At 43.3% G+C, this 25,414-nt stretch overlaps 2 protein-coding genes and 2 non-coding genes across 5 annotated transcripts; 3 read left to right on the top strand and 1 right to left on the bottom strand.

Annotated features, from left to right (window-relative positions):
- Positions 1-1,060: 1,060 nt before the first annotated feature.
- On the bottom strand, positions 1,061-13,813 carry TRIM41 (tripartite motif containing 41). Its single transcript, XM_054978679.1, has 6 exons — positions 12,571-13,813; positions 10,435-10,530; positions 8,981-9,211; positions 5,463-5,485; positions 4,575-4,702; positions 1,061-2,987 (listed from the first exon to the last, which is right to left on the bottom strand). Exons 1-6 carry the CDS (start codon positions 13,519-13,521, stop codon positions 2,467-2,469), a joined length of 1,950 nt encoding a protein of 649 aa, XP_054834654.1. The 5' UTR covers positions 13,522-13,813; the 3' UTR covers positions 1,061-2,466.
- Positions 13,814-17,371: 3,558 nt separating this feature from the next.
- TRNAV-CAC (transfer RNA valine (anticodon CAC)) lies at positions 17,372-17,444 on the top strand. Its single transcript has one exon. It is a non-coding gene; the product is annotated as a tRNA-Val (tRNA).
- A 600-nt stretch (positions 17,445-18,044) lies between these two features.
- Positions 18,045-18,117, top strand: TRNAK-CUU (transfer RNA lysine (anticodon CUU)). The gene has a single exon. It is a non-coding gene; the product is annotated as a tRNA-Lys (tRNA).
- A 1,008-nt stretch (positions 18,118-19,125) lies between these two features.
- On the top strand, positions 19,126-24,943 carry LOC129329225 (zinc finger protein 239-like). 2 transcript variants are annotated; one of them, XM_054978688.1, is made up of 2 exons: positions 19,126-19,219; positions 21,534-24,943. In XM_054978688.1, the coding sequence occupies exons 1-2, from the start codon at positions 19,204-19,206 to the stop codon at positions 22,661-22,663; spliced, it is 1,146 nt and encodes a 381-aa protein (XP_054834663.1). In that variant the 5' UTR covers positions 19,126-19,203; the 3' UTR covers positions 22,664-24,943. The 2 variants fall into 2 exon arrangements, with proteins under 2 accessions (XP_054834663.1, XP_054834661.1); XM_054978686.1 differs by having other exon boundaries at positions 19,131-19,219; positions 21,480-24,943.
- The last annotated feature ends 471 nt before the right edge of the window (positions 24,944-25,414 follow it).

Genomic DNA, 25,414 nt, shown 5'->3' with positions numbered 1-25,414 from the left:
CAGCAGCAAAAAATGCTTACTACAACCTCACTCTAGTCTGGAAGATGGCTTGACACGGCTGACCTGGCCACTTGGACCCATGCTATGGTAACATCAAGGCTTGACTATTGTAATGCTCTATACATCGGTCTCCCATCTAAGTTAACTAGGAGGCTCCAATTAGTGCAAAATGCTGCAGCTCGACTCTGATCAGGAGCGAGCAGGAGCATGAACATCACTCCCATCCTACAGTTGTTTCATTGGCTACCCATCAGTTACCATGCTCACTTCAAGGTATTAAAAGTTCTTCACGGCTTTGGTCCAGCATACCTACGGGGCTGCCTCCCTATGTTCCTCCATGGCAGCTTCGCTCATCTGAACAGTGTCTCCTGCAGGTGCCAGGCTGCACACAGGTGAAGTCAGCAGCAGCCTGTACAAGGGCTTTCTCTGTGGTGGCCCCTATCCTGTTGAATGACCTGCCTGAGGAAGTCAGAAGAGCCCCCCCCCCCCTTCCTGGCTTTTCGTAAACAATGCAAAACCAAACTATTCAAAAAGGCTTTTTACTCAAATGGGAAGTCTGTACTGTAGGGAAGATGCTTCGCTAATGAGTTAGGGACCATAGACTTCATCACTATATTGCCTTACATATTATCTGCTGCTTTAAATATGTATTCCTATGTACTACTCGTGCTCCACGTTGTCTAATGTTAGTCCTAGAATTATGTTCTGCTTCAGTATTTTTTCTACTCTGAATTGGATTCTTGCTAATACTATGTCTTTTAAACTTGTATCTATTTACCCTATTGTATTGTTTTATGAAATGTCCTTGATACTGTATTGAAATGTACTTGATACTGATTGTACTAATCTCATACTGTGTAATCCGTCTTGAGTCTCAGAGAGAAAGGCGGTAAAATTAAAAAATAAAATTCTCTCACAGGATTAGTGGTACTATTGCCACTGATCAGAATAGGCACAAACAGGAAAGACTGCTATACACACATAGTCAGTTGAACTACATCTCAAGTTTCATCCACCCGCTTTTACCATGTGAACAGACAATAAGAAGCAGAGACTTAACTTGTGCAACTTTTCTTTATTTATTCTCTCAAGTTTTTTTCCCAAAAAACTAAATCTCCATTTTAAGTGTCTTTTTAGCCAAAAATAGTTCAAAGGAGCTCTGTAATGCCAAGAATCCAAACACACATAACACACAAAGCTGGCACAGCTAAAGCCCACGGCAGCTTGAGGGGTGGAGGAGTAGAAAGATTCAGCTGCAAGTGTGTGAAATGATGGGGGTGGAAAGAAATTTAAAATAAGTTATCTAAACCTCAGCATTAGGGTAAAGATGAGGCAGCAGTGATGGAGTCCCATCATCAAAGCTTTATAGAGAGCTTCGGATGTGGGTACACTCATTCCAGGGGCCATGGTCATCCAGCTACATTCAAGAGCAGAAGAGCCTGTCGGCTAGGACTTGCCATTGGCCAAAATATATCCTGTACATCACACACTTAGTAGTATCTAGAAACACTTGCAATCTAGGCAGAAGAGAAAAAAATACCGAGAGAGACAGAAAGCCAGGACATTGCATCAACTCACAAATAGAGAAGTGGGATAGGACTTGTAGCTGTCTCTCTTTAAAAAATATCGCATGATAGTAAAGAATAAGAGAAGATGATAAATTAGGCTCTTTTAGAAAAGAGGGGGACCCTTAGAAGGCCGAAACTGGAGCAACTGGAAAGGAAGAAACCATCCTGGATTTGGAAGCCAGGCACATCATTTCTCTAAAAGTTGTATTTAAAATTCAGACCACCATCGTTAAGTGGTTTTCTGATGTTTGCTGATATCTGGGACCAGACTGAAGTAGGTCAAATCCATGCTGGGAAATCAGTTCTAAGGACATGCTGATACTAGTCACTGCTGGGGCACCGAAAGTCACAAAAGTTGAGGACTGCAAGGAATCAGTGAGATTCAGATGGTTTTAGAATGTCAGAAGGGCTAGGAAACGGCAGTCCCAAGGCTTCTTAGCTATAGCAGATTCCCACCAAAAATAAAATCGAGGAACCACCAGTCAAGTAAGACTCAATTCATACCCCGTCAAAGGAAGAAATGGTGGGGACGGGGGAGAATTAAGGACCCAGAGACCTTGCAAGAAAGGAGGAAAGTCCTAGAACCCCAAAAGGCAAAGGAAAAGGGCTTCTTGCAAGGATGGCTCTGAACCACAAAGAGATCTCTAAATTAGGAAAAGAAAATCAGATCAATAGACTGGGTTGAGCCAAACAGAATCCTATCTGAGAAATAATGGCTCTTTAGAAGGGGATGAGTCTTTGTCAGAGTAAATTCATTTAGTTATTGGAATCCGTCAAGGATGCAGCAAAGAGGATAAAAGAGAGCAGGAGAATTTTGAAAATAATGGAGACTCGGGGGGCGGGGGGGGGGGCGGGAAGCATCCAGTTACATATGACAGCAATAGCAGTAGAAGTGGCATCAATTGCAGATCTTGATACGGGTGCCCTTGGAGAGGATGCGGAAGAAAGGGAAGATGCGTTCACGAAAAGAGGCATTGAAAGTGTGGATATGGGTCATGCTCTCAGCATTGTAGAAGCTCAGCTGGCCCTGCTCATAGTCCAGGTAGACACAAAAGCGCCGGAGCTTCTCTGATGGAGAGAGGGATGTCTGCTCAGTGGTTGTCAGTGCCTGGTACTTCTTGCCATTGGTCCCCACACACCAGATCTCCCGCTTCAGATGGGGACCACCACTGGACTTCTCTTTGCGTCTAGCTGATTCGCGGGCTGCCCCCACTGCCCAACCCCGCCGACCACCCACCTCCACTTCCCAACAGTGGCGGCCACTGGTGAAACCCTTCAAAGCCAGCACACAGTAGTCAGAATTGAAGCGTTTGGGGTTGTCCGGCACGTCTCGCCAACGTTCCCCAAGTCGGACACTGTGGCAGTCCGAGGAAAGGGTGAGCCGTGGATGGGCTGTCTCTGGGTCCAGGGTCAAGTCAACTGTATACAGGGGACACAGAAGGAAAGAACACATAAGAGGTGGCCTCATACCTTGCAGTTAACATGGGCCAAGATGGGAATTTGTAAAGTTTTCATCTTCTGTCCTATCCAATACAGTTTGGGGTACATAACATTATTTGTACTTGAATAAAAGGATATAACTATATCATCAGAGGGCCTCTGAGGGGAATTTACTACCTCACAAACTTCTGGACCAGTTGATGTTTAACATGTTTCTACCTCATACAGGTGATTCAATGGGGAGAAGAGGGGCTTTGAAGAGGTGAGAGCTTGCCTGCCAATAAGCTCAGAACAAGAACACCACGGTTGCAATTCTGCCGAATTCAGAAAGTTCTTAAGGGACCCAAAGTTCCAGCCCACTGTTAAAGCCCCATCCATTTTGCATTTCTTTAACTTCTGCAGAAGTCTGTGAAAAAAACCTGTGGCTTAGTTACACTCAATTATGGCAGACATTTGTGCAGGAAGGGATGGGGGTGGCATGAATCTAATAAACGAATGGAATCAATAGTGAACAGAAGATGTTGTAACCTGTGGCTTTTGAAATCTTAATCTATGCCACTTTTGTATTTTATGCCACTTTTGTATTTTTAAGCTTTTAGAAGTTGCCTGCCAGTTTCCACACCTCCGCTTACCTACTCAAACTTGAGGCCTAGAAACATTTTTGAAAAGGGGGAAAGGATGAAAACGGATCCTTGGCATTCTGAAGGTGCATAAGGCTGCATTAATAATAACCAAGCACTCCACAGCACTTTTGAGTGCTGCTCAGAGTATGTCATATAAACAGTGAACCATCTTTCTGACAACCCTATGAAGTTGGTCAGCATTACCTTCCACACACTACAGATGTGGGGCTGAGCCTTCATGAAACACAGATGTCTAGTTTCAGGTGGGAAGATGGGTTGGTCTATAGGAGAAGAGCAAGATTCGGATCCAGTAGCCCCTTAAAGACCAACTAGATTTCCAGGGTATGAGCTTTCAACAGTCAAAGCTCCCTTTGTCAGCAGTCATCTAAGGAATTTCTGGCCAGGTGAGGCTGCGTAGACACAGAGCAAGCTACAACACATCCCTCCAATGAACTGGCTAGGTCCAGGTCCACAGCAAGGACTATATTCTCTCCGAGGAGCATACAAGCCCTTTAAGAACTTCTGTGGAGATCCTGCTACATGTTCCTTCACCATCTAAGGAACAGTGGACCATTATATGGGTCATGGTCTTGTTACCAGTTGTATTCAAGTCTAGGGAACTCCCACCCCAGGCCTTTATTCACTGGGTGCTATCCCTGTCATCCTTAACAAGCTGCTTCGCTCCAAAAGTTGTACCTCCTTTGGTGCGCGTTTCTGGCAGTGGTTCTTGTGTTAAGTTTCTTGCTAATGTGGTTTGTTATTTCTCTCTTTGGTTGCAGTTTTTTACAAATGTATTATGATTTTAAATTTTGTGGTATGGCTCTCGTCTTGTGACCAGCTTTGAAATTTAACTCCCCCACCCTGCCATGAGAAGTGCTACAACAACCCTTCCTTTACTACACAGCAGGAAACACAAGAACAAGGGGGGCAGGTTGCCCTCTACCTTTAGGGACTTTCAAGAAGACTTTCTCCATCTTCTTCATCAAGATATCCACAAGGAAATAGTTCCGGTATTTCTTTCCTGTGTCAACTGGCACCATCTCAGGGTCCTGGAATTTTATGTTCTCGCACCTGGTGGAAAGATCATAAGAGAAAGCAGTCATGTAAGGTATGGACTTGTTAAGCAGCAGACAAAAAGCTGAGTCAGAAAAAGGAATTTAAAAAAATCAGTGGGAACTCAGTCCTTGGTACACAGCTCTTCCCACCACCACCACCACCACCCCGCTCATTAGTCACTGTAACACAATCATAACCACATACAAAGAACAGAATGTAATGAGAAAAATAGGATTGTTGGAAATGTTTTGAAGGCAACATTTCATAATATCATTTCTCCTCCCCCCATCACTTACTCTAAGGAGGCTTGTAGGATTGAAGATTTCCTAGTTTCTACCAAGCCACAGTTTGTTGCAATATCCATACTATGTGAAATGATGCTGTGGTTTGTTTCTTGGCACTAAACTCGAATTCTAGACCATGTTTCAATCACAGTTTAGAATCTTGGTTTGTAGATAATAAACTACAGTTTGCTGAATTATCCAATTTGAACTTACAAAAAATTGCAATAGCTTCTAAACCAAGAAGTCTTCAACCTTAGCACAGCTGAGTTGTCCTTAAAGGCAGTATATAAATTGAATGTTGTTGTTATTTACTGATATTCTGAAATACCAGATTTCATGTCATCAACAGAATCTGCCCACTGAATCAAGAGACTGTGGAAAGCCATCAAAATCCCAAAGAGATTTTCAGATGCATTTAGGGCTCCTGTGGTACACAAGTCAACAAGAAATTTAAAGTAGGAGCAGCGGTGCAGGGGGGGAAATCAACTAACCTGACTAAGGTGCCTTTGAAATCCTAAAAAAAGAGAAAATTGGGTTAGAAAGACAGGAAATGCAGGAGTAACAAAAGATTTTTTATAAAAAGGTAGTTTTTAAGATGGAGAACAACCATTTCCTTCTTTATTGAAAGAAGACATGTAACAATAGTTTCTAAATACAGGAAAATCGAGTTTGAGGTGAAGATGTACCTCCTAACAATGGAATTATTTACTCCCTTCAAGCTTCCCAAGGACTATCTTCAACATGTTATTTGTATCTTTAAGACAGAGGTGGAGAAATGGTCTAAGACAAGAGTCCATAATGGTGGGATATTAAGACACAAGCTTGCCATGTGGAGGTATGGCAGTCCCTTGACCCACCTGTAAGGGGACATTACCTTAAACCGTCACATGGAGATTAATATTTCTTTGGTTAAATTAAAAGCAACTCATTAACTATTAAATCTGGAGATATGCACAGTGGTTAAGTGGTTTGGCTGCAAATCAGCATTCTACTGGTACAAATCCCACTACTGCCATGAGCTCAGTAGGTGGCCTTGGGTAAGCCACTCCTCTCAGCCCCTAACACTAACTTGTTAACTGCTCTGGGTGAGGCACTAATCTGTCTAGAAGAGCAGTATATAAGCACAGTTATTATTATTTATTGAGCTTCTGGCTGATCCCAGGGAGGTTGTAGAGGCTCTGAACCCATGCCTTGATAAAGTTTTACAGTGAATGTGAGCTTAGAAACTGAAGCTTAATCCTGACAAGACAGAAGAGCTACTGGAGAACAAAAGGTCAGACTCATGATTTAAAGTTTTACCAGTTCTGGGTGGGATTGCACTCCCCTTCAAGGAAAATGTCCATAATCTGGAGGTGCTCCTAGACCTCATCTTACTGCTAGATAAGCACGTGGCAGCTGTGGCCAGGTGTATCTTTCATCAGCTTCAACTAGTTAGCCAGCTGCAGCCTTTCTGAGACAGAAAAGATCTGACCACTGTGCTGCATGCCTTGGTTACATCTAGATCAGATTACTGAAATGAGCTCTACATGGGAAGCATCCAGAAACTTCAATTGGTGCAGAATTCTGCCGCCGGGAAGTTGATTACAGTGGGTCACAGGGACCATTATCACTCCAGTCTTGGCCCATCTACACTGGCTCCCAGTTTGTTTTGGGTCACAATTCAAGGTGCTGCTTCTGACCTTTAAAGCCCTATATAGTTTGGAGCCAATATACCCAAAGGACTGCCTACTGCCTTATGAACCTACCCGACCACTACAGTCATCTCCAGGGGGCTTTGCTTCAGGTGTCCCTGCCTTCTGAGATTAGATGGGTGACAACCAAGGAGAGGGCCTTCTTGGTAGTGGCACTAAAACTCTGGAAGTCTTCCCCAGGGAGATTCATCTGTCCCCTTCTGTTGTCACCTTCCACCAGTGGGTGAAGACTTCTTTGTTTTGTTTGTTTGGTGTTCCCTCAGTGATCTTTGCTTCCATCCTGCTCAACATTCTGACTGATGTTTTTATTTTTTTGTATGTATTTTACCTCTAGTTTTCATTGCTTTAATGATGTGGGGGATTGGTTGGTTTAAAATAGTATTTAAAATATAATTTATTATGTAGGTTTAGATTGATTAGCCGCCTTGGTAAATCTTAATAGGCAGAAAGGCAGGGAATAAATCTTGTAAAATAAATAAATAAATCACAATGCTGCTTAGTGACTCAATGCTCTCTTAAAACATTCAATCTTCACATGGGGCAGGTGAGATGCGGAGGTTTATTTATTTGTTCCAGGTTCAAAATTAAAATCCTGTATATCCCAGCCAAGAAACAGCCAATGCATTAATTAAAACTTATCTAAAAATAATCAGATCACTCTTGAGCTGATTACATAAATTATTGGATACTCAGAACACTGACATACCCCATAGAAATCAATCCTATATAAGCCTACGTATTCCTACTCTAGCTAAATGATATTGGGAGGAAAGGTTAAAGTTCTATGCCTCTTATTCAGAGTTTTGCTAATAAAGGGGAAAGCAGATTTCATTGGATTCCAGAGATGAGTGGTTACAGGTTATGGCCAGCATATACAGATGCTAATACATAGGCTAACACATGACTTCACTGAACTTTCCAATCAGTACCCTTCTCATAATCCTAGGCCTCATGCTGAAGAATGAGCGGCCTATACATCTCAAAGAAGCCTCTCTTCCCCAAGGCCTGAGGTCAATAGGCTTACATTTTCTAGGCACCCTCCAAGCCTTATGACTGGACTGTGGAAAAATGGAAGGAAAAGCAGAAGCTAACCACTAGTGACAAGGAAGGGCTTGTATAGGAAGCATGTAAGGGTCTGCACAGGGAGAGAGGTTGCTCACTTCTTGAAGCTGAGCAGTAGAGAGTCTGCTTTTGGAGGGAGTTGATCTCTTGACCCATGGTGGGGTGAGTCTGGCCTATTGGAATCAGCTATTGAGACAGGAAAGTAACTGTGTGTGGCAGTCACGTTAGGGGGCTTTTTGTTTTCCAGCTGGCTTCTTTGCCCTGGGGAGTAGCAGTGGTCCTGTATTAATGTGGCCCTATTTTTATAACTGTTCTCCTATTTACTTAACTGGTATAGTATTTTTTTAATAAACTGTTTTGGTTTACTCTGCTTTGGTCCTTCACACCTCATATTCGGTCATATGTGAGGACACTCCATGAATAAAAAGGGGGTAGGAGAGGGTGCTCCTGTCCCTCTAAGTAAAGCCCAAGAACCAGAGTGGTGGCAGCCAGTTAAGGCCCCTGCCCTGCTCCAGGGCTGAAGAGGGCAGGAGGAAAAGAGGGTGTGTGGGGAGAGGGAGGGATCCTTGGAAGCGCCATCCTGTCTGCAGTAAACAATGCATGGCCCTGCCCCCTTTCTGCCTCAGCTCTCCAAAGATGTGATGAAATGCTCCTCTGAGCATGCTCTGACAGACACTATGGGATTTTTCTGGGCATCAGACCAATGGTGTATCATTGTTCTTTGTGCTGAGAGCTAGTCTGGCAGATGGATAACCTTACACGTCTTCATTTTGACCTACATGTTCAAGGATGAAGAAAGAAAGAGTAAGTTTTACAAGAAACCTAAAAAACTAAGCAAGATGCAGTCAAGCCTTGGGTGTCAAACATATTTATGAATTCCATCTATGAATTGCACAGCATCCATGATAAATACTACATTCTGTCACAGATGGGCCATGGGTAAGTGGTGCAACATCTGTTTGGAATGATACAGATTCTTTGGCATCTCCTGCTAAAAAGGTGATGTGAAAGACTTCCACCTGAGATCCCGGAGAGCTGTCACCAGTCAGAATAATCTACACCGAACTGAATAAACCAAGGGTCTCACTCAGTATGCAGCAGCTTCATGGCAGAGCAGCTTCCAGTGCTTCAGTATTAGACCGAGATCTACATCCTGTACCATCCCACCTAAACCACAGTTCCACAACACAGTGCCCCGCAAATTTCTGCTGCCATGCAACCAGGCAAGGTGGAGAAGGAGGAAAGAATCTGATCACCTTGAGCAGCTGCAAACCATCCTGCTTGCTCTTGTCTTCAGCTTCTGCAATGAGGCGGCTGAGTGCAGCACTTTGTTCCTCCAGATGAGTGATATTACTATTCTGGCGGGCCAGCAGAATTTCATAGCGATCCTCTAGCTGATGCAGCAGCAGCGCCTGCTCCCCCACAAGGAACTGGTGCAGTCGCTCAAAGTCTGACTCAAACTCTTTCCTATCCATCTTCATCTTGTTCTGCAAGAGAGAAAGGATGACAAGGAGATCGAGGGAATATCTCAGCATGGCAAAATGGAACTGCATATTCCTTTCCTTCCCTCGGTTTGCAAATTAACAGGACCGAATGAGAAAAACCCTCTGCCTATAATTATAATGCAATGTGTGTGTCTGGATAATTAAGGGGACAACATTCTTTAACTTGATTCATGAGAAAGATCAAATCAATTTAACACTTTTTCATTGACCGAAGGTGCCCCAACTTAATTAGGCCTCAGATTAAATAATAATAATAATGACACAAAAAGGTTTTAATACGAAAACTGTGAGGACAGACATTATCATAGAAAAGGGAATGTTTATTTTAAGATGCTACCTGCTGCAAGATGTAGAATAGGCTTTGTTCTTCAGAATGTTTCTTTTAATCATATGCAAATGTATATAGCTTTAATCTACCAATCGAACCTCAGTTGACTCATCAACTAAGATTTGTTTAACTGGGAAATGCAATGAGAAAAAACTCCAAATTTTGCAAAGGGGTTAAATAATGAAAGTCACAGTTATTTTGTTCGGATGCAACATTGTAAGTATTCTGCCCCTCCCACTCAGAATCTGGATAGTTAGGTGGGTAGCCACGTTGGTCTGCAGTAGAACAGAAGGATTTTTGTCCAGTGGCACTTAGAGACCAACAAGATTTTCAGAGTGTAAGCTTTTGAGAGTCAGGGCTTCCTTCTTCAGACATGAGTAGAAATGGAGCTCCACGGGACACTAAATTGCCACCAGACAAAAACCAGAATCTGGATGACAGCTATAAAAATATTCTGAATGGGTTGAAAAGGAGAGATAAAGACTGCAGTACACAGAGGGATTGCATATAAGATGCTTAATCTTGGTAGACAAGACCAGGTGTGATATTTCTTCCCCTCCCTTTGGAACACATGCAAGGATAGGCCTGTTCAGGAAATACAAGTGTTTCTTATGATTCAGCAAATCAAATCCCAGGCATGCTGGTTTGCAAAATGGGTTCTCTTGGAAGAGGAATGCCCAATATACCCAAAGTGTACAATCGTTTTCTCGGTACAAAGGTGACACCTGCTCCTCTGACTAAGAGCTTTCCAAGCTAAAAGAGCTATGCTCTTTCATCTTAGTGTGCTCATATTAGTAACAAACACACAGGGCCAGCTAAACAAGAGATCTGCTAGCGGGGATTGTAGTACAAGAATTCAGAGAAGTAGGACACATACCATGAGATCAGCTACTTTCTCCTGTTCAGTTGACTTCTGCTTCAGAACAGTCTCCAGTTTCTTCTTCAGTGGATCCAAGTGGTCCTGAAGTTTGGCCTTAAGAAGAAAGAAAAGTTTCCCTGGAATATCAGCACGAATGTTTCCACATTGTATATAAATTAGGAAGATACGACAAGTAGGATTTCAAGTAAATGCAGTGCATTTTTTTGGTTTTCATGCCTTCTCCCTAGAGCTATGAATGGGACTGTAATCTGAATCTTTCGGAGTTAAGAGAGAAGTTTGGTGTAGTGGTTAAGAGCATGGGACTCTAATCTGGAGAGCCGGGTTTGATTCCTCACTCCTGCACTTTAAGCCAGCTGGGTGACCTTGGGTCAGTCACAGCTTCTAGGAGCTCTCTCAGCCCCACCCACCTCACAAGGAGTTTTGTTGTGGGGATAATAATAACATACTTTGTAAACCGCTCTGAGTGGGTGTTAAGTCATCCTGAAGGGCAGTATATAAATCGAATGTTATTATTATTAAAAATCCACTCTGGGAAGAGAGGAGAACACATCCCACTGTCCTAGTTTTAATTTTTGACCATCTAGTTGTCACTCTGGAACGTAACTGGTACAGACAAATTTAAAGCTGTCAACATAGCATGCAATAGCTTTTACAAAACCCAGAATATCTAAAAAGTCCAGTAGCACCTTTAAGACTAACCAAATTTATTGAAGCATAAGCTTGCAAGAACCACAGCTCTCTTTGTCAGATGCAAAGAGCAGTGGTTTTCGCAAGCTTATGCCTCAATAAAGTTGGTTAATCTTAAAGGTGCTACTGGACTTTTTACTATTTTGCAACTACAGACTAACACAGCTAACTTCTCTGAATCTATGACCAGAATATCTAAACTTTCATTTCAACAAAGAACACACACTGCAAGGCTTTGGTACTGAGGAGACAGCCTCCCGGACACACATACACATTGAAGAGTTTATTGTTCTTTGGTGTTAATGTATATAAACAGAGGCAGGCCAAGATGTCTTGCCACTCCTCCCAAGGTGCCCTCCTCCCAAGGTGTGCTAGAGAAAGCAGCTGTCTTAGACCTGAGCTGGGTGGCAACAGCCTCTCCCCGTTCAATTCTATAGTCCAGTTTTGGTCCCAGGCAGCTGCAGAAGCACCTCAAATCATGGGACAGAAGGAGAAGAGAGTGCATCAGGTGATTCCTTAGCCATTAAACCAGCTTCCATTATTAGGGCTACCTACTGGTTCAAGAAAAAAGCCCTGTCTTTTGATGAGCTGTTATTTTACCAGGTTATATCCATACTACGAAAAGTGCCAGTTGCATAACAAGCCTCTAGTAAAAGGGCAGGAGAATTTTCTCCAGGCCAGTTGGCAACCCTACCAATTATAAACCAGAGAGACTTTTGGTGAGAATTGTGCTCTGTCTGTTTTTCATTTACTTCTCCATATGCATGTGTGCATACATGTCCGTATACCACAAGTCTTTGCTTTCTTTAGCTATCCTCTCCATTGGTACTGAAGAATAACGCTAATTCTAAGATTCTAGATTCTGCGACAACTAAAAAATCCCACAAATAACACCACACAAGGATTTCAAATTCCTTTAAAAAGTACCCTAAGTGTTTAATGGCAAAACCTAATCTTGTAAAATATATACTGTTTTCATAATTTGGTCCCTGATGTACAATTATGTCTCCATGAAAACCTATAGCCTGCATAAAGAATGTGAACACTGTGCTCCATTATGCAGATCAATGACACTAACAAAAATAAATATACTTGCATTGCTGACATGTGTAATATGGAATACAGAATTCACACCTTCTTTGTACAGGTTGTGATATTTCCTGGAGGCAAAATTGTGCTTTTAAGTCCAAAATAATCAAAGTATGCATTTGATGTTGAAACAAACAGTAAAATAAGTTTAGGGTTGATAAGAAAGGATTGTATTTCCACTAAAAAAAGAAAAAGAAATCCAAACCAATCTAGAACACAACCTCAGTTCATCAATATTTTCAATATTCTTCAGAAAAGTTACATCTCCACCCTATCCCCATGATCTTTTAGTGAGAGTTCATATTATGGGTTGGCAAGACTCTCTAACATTTGCATTATCTCCACCCTATTGCTCACCTTGTATTCTTGTACAACTTCCTCAAGTGGCATGACACTATGGTGCTTATGGTTTCGTGACTCCCTGCACACCACACAGATAGGTTCCTCATCAGTTTCGCAGAAAAGCTTGAGGGGCTCCTGATGCTTCTCACACAAGGCTCGCCTACTTCGTAGAACTCTGCCTGATGCCAAGGTAGATGGTACTCCAGATGCATCCCCTGCCGCCGCCAGCTCCACCACCTCAGTTGACACTGTCGAGGCCTTGAGTGGCTGAGGATGCATCTGGCGGATGATCTGCACCATATTAGCCAACTGAAGGTTAGGGCGGAAGTTGCGATGAGGGAAAGTTTTGCGGCACTGTGGGCAAGTGAAAGACTGGCGTTCTGCTGGAAGAGAGGAGGCTACTTCCACACCATAGTCTGCGTCATCTTCCACTTCTTCATCCATCACTTCCTCCTCCTCTGCATAATTGTCAAAGAACAGATCACCCCCCATAGCATCCTCCCACATGTCATCTGACCCAGGATCCTGGTCCCAATAATCTCTGTCTTCTTCCTCATCCCACACGTCCTCATCATCTTCATCATAATCATCTCTGGATGCATCGTCCTCTTCTTCTCCATACATGTCCCCATCGTCCAGATACTCATCCTCTAAATAATCATCATCTTCAGCATCTTCCTCAGGCCCCAAGTCATCTATCCCTCCATCTTCAACAGCCTCCTCAGAACCAGGCCTGTAGTCACCATCTGAGCCGGATGCTCCTACATCATCTCCTCCTTCTTCCTCCTCATCTGGACTGTCCTCGGACCCCCACAACTGAGTGATACAGACACGGCAGAAGTTGTGGCCGCATCCAATGGACACTGGGTCAGTGAAATAGTCCAGGCAGATAGCACAGACAGCCTCCTCGTGGAGGGTGGCCACGGGATTTGGGGGGCCACCACCTGCAGACACTGCTGCCGCCATGGGGTTCTAAAGTCCTCTACACTACTGGGTGCCCCCTACAACTCGAGCCTCTCCCCTCAGACAGACGCCTTCCTTGCCTAGCAACCTGCTTCTCTCTGGCCTATGGCTGCCTCTTTTCTCAGCGCTCCTCCCAGAGCTACTTTCCCCCCTTCCCTTCCTACTCCCCAGACTCAGCCCGGCCCCCCAGCCCTCCTCCTGCGCCCTTTAACAGGCTCCCTTCCCTCGCTTCTTCCCTACTTCGTAAATAACAGCCTCGAAAGCGCAGGCGAAACCGACTCCTGGCCTATCTTCCTCATTAAGCCAGCTGCGGGACGCTCTACCACACCCCCGCAGTCGCTACTCTATGGTCGCCCCTAAAGCCTGACGCCGGAAATTGAAGAGGAAGCCGAGAGCCGCTTCTAACCGGCCCAAGCGCATCTCTGCCAATACTTGGGCTGGGTCGACTAAAGTGGGTGGCGCATCCTCTAAATAAAGGTTGCAGAGGCCTAAATGCTAGATTTCGGTTGGCTAACATTACCATTACCCGGCAACTGACCGGAAGTTCGTTACTGCTCCGTGCTAGCTGTTTCTATGGTTCCCCAGGATAATGTCTCCAGGTTAGGTCGGAACCATAGAAATGGGGGCGGGAGATTTCATGGCTCTTTCCGGTACCCGGAAATGGGGCATAAAGAATTCGCGCGATATGCTGTTCGCTCTGGGCGCCATAATCGATTTCCTCTCAAAATCTCAAATGGATGGGGGGGGGAGAGAAAAATAACCGCCGACTAAAGGGGGGTCAGCGAGACGAAGAGCCCCCACTCCAAGGGCGAAGCAACGACACTGTGTGTGTGTGTGTGTCTTCTTCTTTTCCTAGCATTATTGACTTTACCAGAGAATTTTGTCTTATCATGATGTGACCAAAGTACGATAGGTTTAGTCCTGTCATTTTAGCTTCTAGGGAGAATTCAGGCTTGATGTGATCTAGAACCCACTTATTTGTCTTTTTGGCTGTCCATGGTATCCACAAAACTCTCCTCCAGCACCACATTCCAAATGAATCAATTTTCTTCCTGTCAGCTTTCTTCACTGTCCAATTTTCACATCCATACATTACATAGTAATGGGGAATACTATAGTTTGGATTATCTTGATCTTGGTTCCCAGAGAGACATCTTTATCTTTAAGGATCTTCTCTAGCTCCCTCGCAGCTGCTCTTCCAAGTCTCAATCTTCTGATTTCTCCATTGCAGTCTCCCTTTTGGTTGATGAAGCATAGTACATGAAAGAAGATCTGACTGCATGGGAAGCAAGTCATTTTGAAAAGTGGGATTTGGCTTCCCACGTTTTTCTTTCCTTGGCCTAGCTTTGCAAGGCATAGAGGCTCACTTGTCAGTTAAGTGCCTTTAACCACTTTTTTCACATAAGCAAGCTAGTGGGGTTGGTGGCAGATTTTTGCTTCAGGATGGAAGGGTTTAGGAAAAACACATCTGGATATAGCAGGACTTCCTGGAGAGTGGAGTATAGTAGATAGTTTTCAAGCCAACGGACATTTAGAGATGGTTTGCTATTGTCTGCCCTGTACTTCCTTAATGGTCTACCATCCAAGTACTAACCAGGGCTAACCTGCTTAGCAGCCAAGATCTGAGGAGATCAGGCTAGATGGGGTCATCCAGGTGAAGTTTCTGAATATTCCAATTTTAATATTAGGAAATTTGTTCTGGGGTGATTGCTCACTTTGTGATGCAAGAGCAGATGCAGACGAACATGATTTTTACACTCCTTTCAGTATGAGACAGACCTGCTTTTCTGCATTCTCCAATTGGCAGAAAATGGGCTAGAATCCTTTGTGATGTTGTAGAGTCTGTGGGCCAGCTGGGAGGAGTGCCTGACGGGGACAGCAGAAAGCTCCACTACTGCTAGGCATTTGTAGCATTGGAAAATGGGAGATCTGCCCAATATTTCTAGTCAGAGGTGAGCACTCTGTTGCCCATAGACCTTGGCCAAGTGCCCTAACCATGCCTTTTTCTGAAACTGATCCTGAAAAAGTTAAACAATCCCCCCAACCCTCCACCCTGCATTTCTTACCTAAAGCACATCAGCTCTTTGGAGGACTTGTTTGCCACACTAGGGGAAACATGGGATGGACGTGGTGGTGTGGCATATTGTAGGTGATTGATTCCTTGTATTATAGGTGTAAAATCTGAGCTGGCCAAAATCAGCTTTCAGGCAGAGTACCAAACCATCAGTTCTGATAAGCTGCTATACATTAAAGTGGGTTATTCAAAAACGAAGCCCTGGCTGGACATGATGGCAGGGCACGTTGTCAAGGCCAGTCTTTTCATTATGGAAGTTATGAATTGGCATGACCCAACACTGCTCTTGGCATGACCCAACACTGCTCTTGGCATGACCCAACACTGCTCTTCAGTCTCTTTGTCATGGCCATTACGTATTAACCAGTCACGTGGAGATTAAACTCTTTGGCTGAATTAAACCAATGCATTAACCACTGTAAATTCAAGGATATGTAGGATATGATCATTCCCTCAAATGATCACCCTTTGAATAGTTTCCAGTCTCCTGACTGAGGAAATCAAAAGTTTATTTATTCCAAGTTTAGAGTAAAAACATTTCCTCTTCAAGCAATAATCAGACAGTGGTTTAGTTTGAACCTTTATTTAAAATCTATCTCATTGTTCTTGAACTGATTATGTAATTATATAATGCTATATGATAGCTATTTAGAGCAGGTTAGCATACATGATATTTTCTATCTAAATTGAATTTAAGAATAAATTGGAATTTTAAAAATTCCTAACACGAGTTTGGCAGAAAGAAGACTTTGTACATAAACTGCATAGCATAAATGATTAACAGTAAATTTAACCACATCATCATAGGAATATTGTCAGGGGATTTATATAATGGGCATATAAGTATCATCTATGAGCAGCTTACACAAAAATGAAGACTTAGACCAGATAAAATAGTAGGATACTTTGAAGGTAATAGGGTCCCTCTCATATTTTTGTATGATTTGGGGTGGCCCAGAGCTGAGTTCAGTGTACAAATTTGCCAGTTCCTTGTCTGTAGACTGGCAAGCCTGAGGACTGAGAGTAATTCCAGTCCTTCAAGATAAAGTTGGACTAGAAGTGATATAGATCAGTTCATCTTTGGGCTGGACATAATAGCAGGGCATTTCATAGGGGAGACTCTCTCCCTGTAATAGAACTGTATGTTTTGGGCTAAGCCGATTTCAGGGTACAATCTACAAGTTCCTTATTCCTAAATGCTAACTTGTGCATTGTGTATTGGAGTTTGCAACATGTGCAAAAATAAAAATTTGAACTTGTGAGTTTTGGACCATTATGTGACAAAAAGTCTGCCAGTCATTGGAGGTCTATATGATTGGAGCAACTCAAAACTTACTTGGTGTGTGTTTATGTTTCTAAAATTCTGCTCCTTATTCAGTTTGATCCTGCAGTCCTACATTGAATAACTAGGAACCCACTTCAGTCTCCTGAAGTAGATGAAGGTCAGAAGGGTTCAAAGCATTTCAGAGTGTTAGTAATAATCTGTTGGGCACTATCAACACTCTTTCTTCATATATATCAATCCTTATAGATTAATTGGCTCTTGATAGCGTTCAAAAGTGACATAAATCTTATGACAAAGACTAATTACAGCTCAGTGGTTTCGTAGATTTCAGGTATTCTTGCTGTTCCTTATTGTTCCGAAGCGTAACAAGTCTTGTCTTCTGATTTAAACTGCAATAGTAAGAAAGAATACAGTTTGGGATTAAAACGGTCGTTTAGCGTCTGTCTCGTTTTTCAGAGTATTGTAGGTTAGCTGGAAAATAGAGTAGCCAGCTGGTTTCTGTAGTGTAGTGGTTATCACGTTCGCCTCACACGCGAAAGGTCCCCGGTTCGAAACCGGGCAGAAACAGTAATGGTATTTTTTTTACCCTTAAGATTCTTTTCTTCCCATCTTGTTATTTTTAAAATCCATTTCATGTTCACTTCTTCAGGTCTAAATATTTTTACCTACTTTTCTCTGGACATATACGCAAAAGAAGCAAACAAAGTGTCTTCTCGTCCTTAAAACTGGCAGTGTTTCAACATTCTAAAGATGACACCATCAACAGCATCATATTCCACCATCATCAGAGTTTGTTTATTGTGTCTGTGTTGTATATATTAGTTATTCTTCCTTTTTCTTTATATTACTTTCTGTTGCTTTGATAAAATAGTGAAGACATTGTGAAGACATTGGGGCGCGGAATCAACCAAAAATGATTTGAGAAGTGGGTTATATTTAGATAGGGCAGCTCAGACACCCCGAAGGAGAATACCCCACTGAACATTTGTTGCCATAGTTCATTCTGTCATGTAATGCATATTTGGAATATGCTTTAAATCGTACTAGGTAGCCTAGTAATAGTTCATAGAGAGCCAGGACAGGAATCAAATGACTGAATAATATAATTGCAACAAATTAAATGTAAACTTCACATTAAGATTCTTAGGAGAAACCAGCTCACCAGCAGCCCGGCTAGCTCAGTCGGTAGAGCATGAGACTCTTAATCTCAGGGTCGTGGGTTCGAGCCCCACGTTGGGCGCAAACTCTTTTTGGGCTGCTCTGTCATATACTGTTAAAATCACCCTTCCCTCGCTGTCTCCTGTCAACCAAAACCAGCAACAACAAAAAATACCCGAGACCGTTTTGCTGGACTAGACTCGAGCTTTGTCGTACAACCCAAACACGTCTTTGTGATTGAAAGACTGATTATTTAATCACTTTTTCTTCATCCCTACGTTTCCTATGATTAATCAGGGTTTTGTAAGTGCTATGCAATTTATTTTAACTGTCAAGTATAGCTACCCACATGGGACGAGAAGCGCTTGCCTCTGTCTTTCTCTTTTGCATTCTGCCTCCTCCTCTTTTTCCTCCTCCTCCTCCCCCTTGCTTTGGTGCTGCTGTGGGACGCATCGTTTTTCAGTAGAGCGCAATTTGTTCCTGGGCTCAGCTACACCCGGATCTCTTCCCAGTACCAAGACAGAGCCCCAGGACAAGAGAAGTTCATTTAAAAATGAGAGCCTTCCATGTGCAACATCAAAAAGAGTCCAGCAGCACCTTTAAGACTAACCAACTTTATTGTAGCATAAGCTTTCGAGAATCACAGTTCTCTTCGTCAGATGCATAGAGGGCAAGAAGGAACTGGTCAGATATATAGGTGGAGAGGGGAGGGCGGAGTAGTTGCAAACAGTAGCTTCTAATATGATCAGTTTGCTTCTGTTAAGGAAGTCAGTTACTTCTGATAATGAGATAACCATTCATAGTCTCTATGTGCAAAGAGAACCTTGAATCCCGCCTGTGTTGGCATCTAGGGATTAGACGAAAAGACTTTAGGAGAGGCCATATAATTGTCAACAGTGTTTGGGCTCCTTTTAAACGACGACTTTTCAGAAAACAGTAAACAAACAAAGCCTGGGAGCCCATTGCAACTAGGACTGCAATTCCCGGGATGCTTTGCCTTGAGCATTCTAGTTCCCCCTCCCATTGCTATCTGGACTACATTTCCCAGAGTTCTTAGCTAAGGCAACACAAAAGGCCCCAGGAATTCAGCCGGAGCCTGGCTCCGAAATGGGAGTTCTTCTTGCTGCGTCGCTCCCTGGCTTCTCTTCGGGTTAAGATCCGTGCAGATATGGAAACGGACCCCGGTGAGTGCTTGCGGGAGGGGGCAGCTTAGGGATCAAAGGGAGCCACTTTTGCGGGCTGCCTCCATGGAAATCAGTAATGGTGATGGGAGCGTTTTGCTGGCAGAACTTCTCTGCGTGGTGGGGAGGCAGCAGGGCCGAGGGAGGTGATAAATTACCGAGTCCACGTCGGGCTGGGGAGGACCCCGAGGGGTGCTTCCTAAAGCGCATGTCGCTTTAAAGATCAAAGGACCTTTGAACAAAAGGCAACACTTCTCTTGTTCTGTTCCTTTGCTGACTTTGTTAATGAGGGCTCTAAAAATGCCTCCTCTGCTAATTTCTGTGTGTGTTCTATTTGGAAAGAATAGTTGCAATTTGCATCCCGGGTTAACCTCCCTTCGCCCGTAACTGTGTATTGTAAAGTTGTGAAATCGTCGCCCTCTTCCTCCTGGTTTTTCAAAGCATCCTTATGAGTGGAGGTGAAGAGGCAGCTGGCCCTTATTAAACAATAGATAAGGAGGTTCTTTCTGCAGACAGGAACGTGCAAGCAGCGGGAGGACCTGCTGCTGCGTCTCCTAAAGTGGCCCAGTAAGGGTCTCAATGGCTGATAGTTACTACAGTCAAGCAGTTGGGGCTGGCAGATGGCCTGTTTTCAACCGGGCAGCCTCTGGAAACACATCTATGGATCTCACCACCACAACGTGTCAGGGCGGAATCTGCTGGGCTGCTTTTTCCAAAATGAGTCAAGGGGAAAGGAGGGCCACGTGGAGCTTTGGGGGAATGACGTTTTCTCCCAACCAGGAGGCTTGCCTGAATAGCCACTTACATGATTGCAGCACATGGGAACATCTGGGGTATGTGTGTATATATTTATATTTCTGTGTGCCGGCTGGAAAGCTAGCTCATGGTACACTTTAAAAACCCCAGGTAGCAGCCACTAGGAGGCTTTCTTTGGCTATAGTAAGATGTAACGGGTTTTATATGAAATGCGGCTGGTTTGCCAGAGGTGCAACCACAATGTCATATCTCTTGTAGGGTAAGTTTTATTCTCTCCTTATGGGCCAGGATCCTAACTGTGATGTGTGCTTTGCACACTTTTTCTTGCCTTCTCTGCTGTAACCTTTACCATGGCTGAAGAAACAAGCCCTTTGAAGTTCAACAGCTGAATGGCAGCTTGGCTTTATGGCAGTACAGTGAAACGGCTCTCTGGCTCTTTGTGCCCTTCTTGCAGGTGCAGTTCTCTGATGCATGTATGGAAAGAGCAACAGATGCCACCACCGCCCCTTTAGTAGACCCCCCCGCCCCAAACTGAGAAGAACTTGAACCAAATCCAACACAGGTTTACTTTGTTTCTTGTAGGCTGTTGCACTCCCGTCTCTTCCCCTGTCCCTCCATGAGCCACTGCCTGCTTCAATAGTAAAGAGTCCAGTTAGCACCCTTAAGACTAACCAACTTTATTGTAGCATAAGCTTTCGAGAGCCACAGCTTTCTTCATCAGATGCTGCAAGAGATTTTTTTGGTAAAGTGCTTTAGGCTTCATTTGTACCCTGCAAGGGTGTTCTGGGGACAGTGTTTTGGTCTTTGCATACTCTGTTGGGGGCCCTCGTGTGCCAAAATATCTCTTGCGTACAGTTGTCTCAAGCTTGCAAATAAAGACTGGATGGAATGACAGCTAAATGAATGTGATAACTACCTTTGAGTGTAAAGCATTCCTTTGCTTCTAATAATGGAATACAAAGCTGAGGCAAAACCTGGTAATCATTATCTTGGCAACGTCAGTCAGAGTCAATATAAGTGAAGGGAGAATTGTGTACGCTGTCTGGAGCTCATAGGAGGAATTGCAGAGTAAAAATGTGACAGATGAAACCATTAAGCAGTCCTTTAATGCCCTCCCTTTCAAACATCCCCCTTCCCATTTAAAACAAACAAACAAACCTGTCTCACTTGATATAGCTTGGGCAATATATATTGCTCTGGGTGGGATGAGGAGGCAAGTCTAATGCCGGATTGGATCATATCCGCTTTTCCACTGATGGGAGAGGAAGAACTCTTTTGACCATTGAAATGGCTCTGCAATAGGAGGTTTATCGGGTGAGACGGAGCAGGAAAGATGACCATTATGTGAATAAGCTTTCTGTTCAAAATTAAAGATTTTTGTAGGAGTAATAGATGGTATTGCTGCATTGTATTTTTGGTAGCAAATCCCTGCCCCCTCCTCCCACCCACAATCCTTTTCCTCATCAGAGTTTTGCTTTTTTAATTCTCTTGACACCCAACATCTCAGATTATCCTTGGCCTTGGTGGTGAATGATTGATGGAAGAGTCTTTATTCTGGCAGGTGAAGACTGGGTCAAGAATGAAAATAAAGAAGAAGCTCCCCAGCATCTGGATCGTGAATCAGAGGATCCTGACAAGCCCTCTGAGACATTATGGGAGGAGAGTGAGAACTTCCTGGATTCTGAGCAGCCCAAAGGCCACAAGAGGGACTCGGAGACTCATCAGGATACATTTTCCGGGGAAATCTGTTTGGACTATGAGAATGGCCCTGAGAGGGTCTATCCGAATGACAGGCCATTCAAGTGTGACGTTTGCGAGAAAAGCTTCCGTCACAGTTCCAGCCTGCTCACCCATCGGAGGCTCCATACAGGGGAAAAGCCTTACAAGTGCACCGACTGTGGGAAAAGCTTTAACACCAGTTCGGCGCTCATAGTACACCGCAGGACCCACACTGGGGAGAAATCTTACGTGTGCTCTGATTGCGGGCGGTGCTTCAGTGAAGGCTCAGTGCTCATCAAGCACTGGCGAATCCACACAGGAGAAAAGCCTTACAAGTGTGCGATATGCGGGAGGGGCTTTCGCCAGAGCTCTCAACTCCGTGCCCACGAGAGGACCCACACAGGTGAAAAACCCTATGAGTGCCCGGACTGCGGGAAATGTTTCAGCACCAGCTCAAACCTCTCAGCTCATCAGAGGACCCACACCGGAGAGAAGCCCTACATATGCACTGAATGTGACCGGCGGTTTGGCCACAAGTCCCATCTCATCTCCCACCAGAAGACCCACACAGAAAAACTGCACGCTTGTCCTGACTGCCCAGCCAGCTTCCGCATGATCCACCAGCTCCTGGTCCATCGCAAATCTCACCAAGAAGAGAGGCGCTACAAATGCCTGCTCTGTGGGAAGACCTTCAGTTACAGCTCAGCCCTCCTCGCTCATCAGAGAATGCACACAGGGGACAGGCCTTTCAAGTGCCTAGAATGTGGGAGGAGTTTCATTCGGAATTCAGACTTGAACAAACATCAGAGAATCCATACAGGCGAGAAGCCCTATGAATGCCCTGAGTGTGGGAAGAGGTTTAATCAGAGCTCACACCTGGTTAGCCATCGAAGAGTCCACTTTAAAAACGCTGCAAAAAATTCTGGGGCAAACCCAGCCACTCCGGTGGAGCAAGAGACAGAGTCTTCCTGAAGATCTGCCTCATCTCCCCTTTCTAATTGTAGCTGTTTTTATAAGTTATTATGAATAAACAGGAATGTGTGTATTCCGTGCTTTTAAAAAAATTAAAATTCTGCACCAAAGTAATTCAGATTATCAATAAATGAAAGGTTAATTTGCCCTGCATCCTTTTTGCAAATTAAGCAAATTTGCATATATTTTTGCCCGATATGGTCTGCTTTTGTAGTTCACAATAGATGGCAAAGAGCTATCTAAGTAACTTAAAGTTTCACTTGCAATCACTGAACACATATGAAGCTGCCTTATAGTAGTGTTCTACTTCCTGATCCATTTGAGCTGGAGATGCCAGCAATTCAACATGGGACCAGACCCTTCTGTATACATCCAAAGCAGATGCTTTTCCAATCCCTTTATTTTTTTTAATCTATACGGACTTGCTTTTAAAAATAATGAAAGGTGAGATTCTCACGATTCTGACATTTTTTTTGTCAGTTACAGCCAATGCTTGTTTGAGGGGGGGGGGGGGTAGAAACTCAGTCCTACATAATATTTGAGATGATTAACAGTGTTTCTCTGTATTTCTTGGCTTTTAAGTTTTCTCGTTTGTTTTAAACTTGAGAAATGTAGGTGGTAAGTTATAGCTTAAAGATGAAAAGATTTTCATGGTACAGAAGGGCCATATGGTTTAATGATCTTCAGAAGCACCGAGAAACAAAAGACTATCTTAAATCCGACTGTGCTTATTTTCTATGGGTTTATATGTAGGGACTTGCAGGTATTCACTTCAAAACTGAGTAGTGCCCCCACCCTCATAATAAACATGTTCCATTAAAGCATTTACCTGTACTTTAAGAATACGATAGAGAGGGGAAATAGTCTAACAGAAACAGGAGTTGTATTTTTAAACATGAATAAACGGATATCTTTATCATCAGCCATAAAGAAACAAGGGATTAATTGGATTATGTAATTTGTTTCCTTTATTAAAGACTTAGTCCAGTTATTATTTCTGTTCAAAGTACTCATGTGTATAATGTTTCTTTCAGTAATCCCTTTTCTAATAGTTGCCGTATCAGAGCCACAGAGAATGCAGAAACCCAGTCTCAAAAAGGTACAATCCAGTCCTGGTAAAAGTTGCTGGAGTTTTGCTCTCGAGTCCAGAAGGGTGTAATTTAAGCCTGGGTGCTTAATATGACTTAGAAATGTGTGAATTTTCCATATTATTTGGAAATGTTCCCGTGTGACAGCTTAAGTATTTACTTCAGGGTAAATACTTGTGTTTCAGCTGTCAAGTATTTCTGGAACTTGAGTATCAAAGGTGGATTGTTTTTGTTCAGGAGTCTCAGGAGCGAAGCCTGTTGTTTCTGCAAGATTTCGGCAACACAGCACAATTCTGTTCATGTTTTTTCAGAAATAAGTCCCACTGAGTTTAAGGAGGCTGCCATGAAGGTCCTACTAATGGCAGGGTTATGTGTACATTGCATTCAACCCCACTGCAGTTCTCTGCCTAGAAAAGAGACCGAAACATCAACTTTTTTAAAGAGCTTAGATTCTTGCAGTTATATGAAGCTGCCTTCCAACCGAGTCAGATTATGGGTCCATTCCAGCCCGTGGGTCCCTTCTGTCTCCTTTGATGGGCGGATGCTTGCCAAGATCTCAGGCAGAGAAAGCCTTCCCCAGCCGTGAGGGTCTTTTAACTGGAGATGCTGGAGATTGAACCTGAGATCTCATGTTTACAGAGCACCATGAATTATGGCCCTTTCCTGTTATTGTGCAATGCACACACATACATAAGCCCTGAGTGCAGTAAAGGCATTTTCTTCTGTTTTCATTGCTTAAATTGCATACCAGTTGTTTCCCTTATCCTCTTGTAACAATCAGTATCCGATGACACCAGTGATACGGAAAGAAGAGAAAGAGGTGGTCTGTTCATGTGCCAGTTTAATAGGAGAAGCATGATCAAATAGTCCTCTTTTGCTGAGTTGCTACTTGAATTTTGGAGCAGAAACTGCTCTTTAGGAGGTTCCCAGGTTTGAATCACTTGGTTTGCTTCAGAGGGAACAAAGGGATTCTGGTTCACAGTGGAGATGCAGTGGGGAAAACACAGCACATGGGAAGGATCTGAGATGTAAGATTTGTATGGAGATGAAAAGATGGCTTGGTAAGATTTGCTTAAGAGGCCTAAATTTGTGAGGGCCTTTTTAGTTTAGAATGCATTCTAATTTCTCTGTCAAAGTAAGTCAAACTTTTTGTGCTTTCTTGTATTACTAATTCTAATTGATAAACGTTTTTATGGGCTAAAATCACATGTATGTGCTTGGTTTTTTAAGATGCTGACTGCATTATCTTCTGAAACTTCAGTTTTCCAAAGTCCGCTGGTTGCACAATAATTGTTTAGAGGCCTGAGCTATACAGATTTTTTTAAAAATTGCATATTTATTCTACCCTTCCTCCAAAGCTTGTGCGTACCCTCACAACCCTTTGAAGTAGGTTAGACATAAAGTGAGTAGCGCAAGGTCACCCAGTAAGCTTTGTGGCTGATTGAGGATTTGAACCTATGTCTATAGAATATATAAATATGGTTGAGATTATATGGTAGGTTTAGATAATGGTTTTTGTTATGGAATGTTCTCCATTTTCATAAAGATTGATACTGTTACTTTTATGAACTAAATGATGACCCATCTATCTCCAAACATGACTTGATTTTGTATTGAGAGATGTTTATTATGTTATCTCCAAACTTAAAATAATCAAGCTTGG

This window comes from Eublepharis macularius, chromosome 4 (genome assembly GCF_028583425.1).
Source record: "Eublepharis macularius isolate TG4126 chromosome 4, MPM_Emac_v1.0, whole genome shotgun sequence".
Lineage (NCBI taxonomy): Eukaryota > Metazoa > Chordata > Lepidosauria > Squamata > Eublepharidae > Eublepharis > Eublepharis macularius.
Note: the sequence above shows the minus strand (reverse complement) of the source record. Positions and strands in the feature narration are given on the sequence as shown.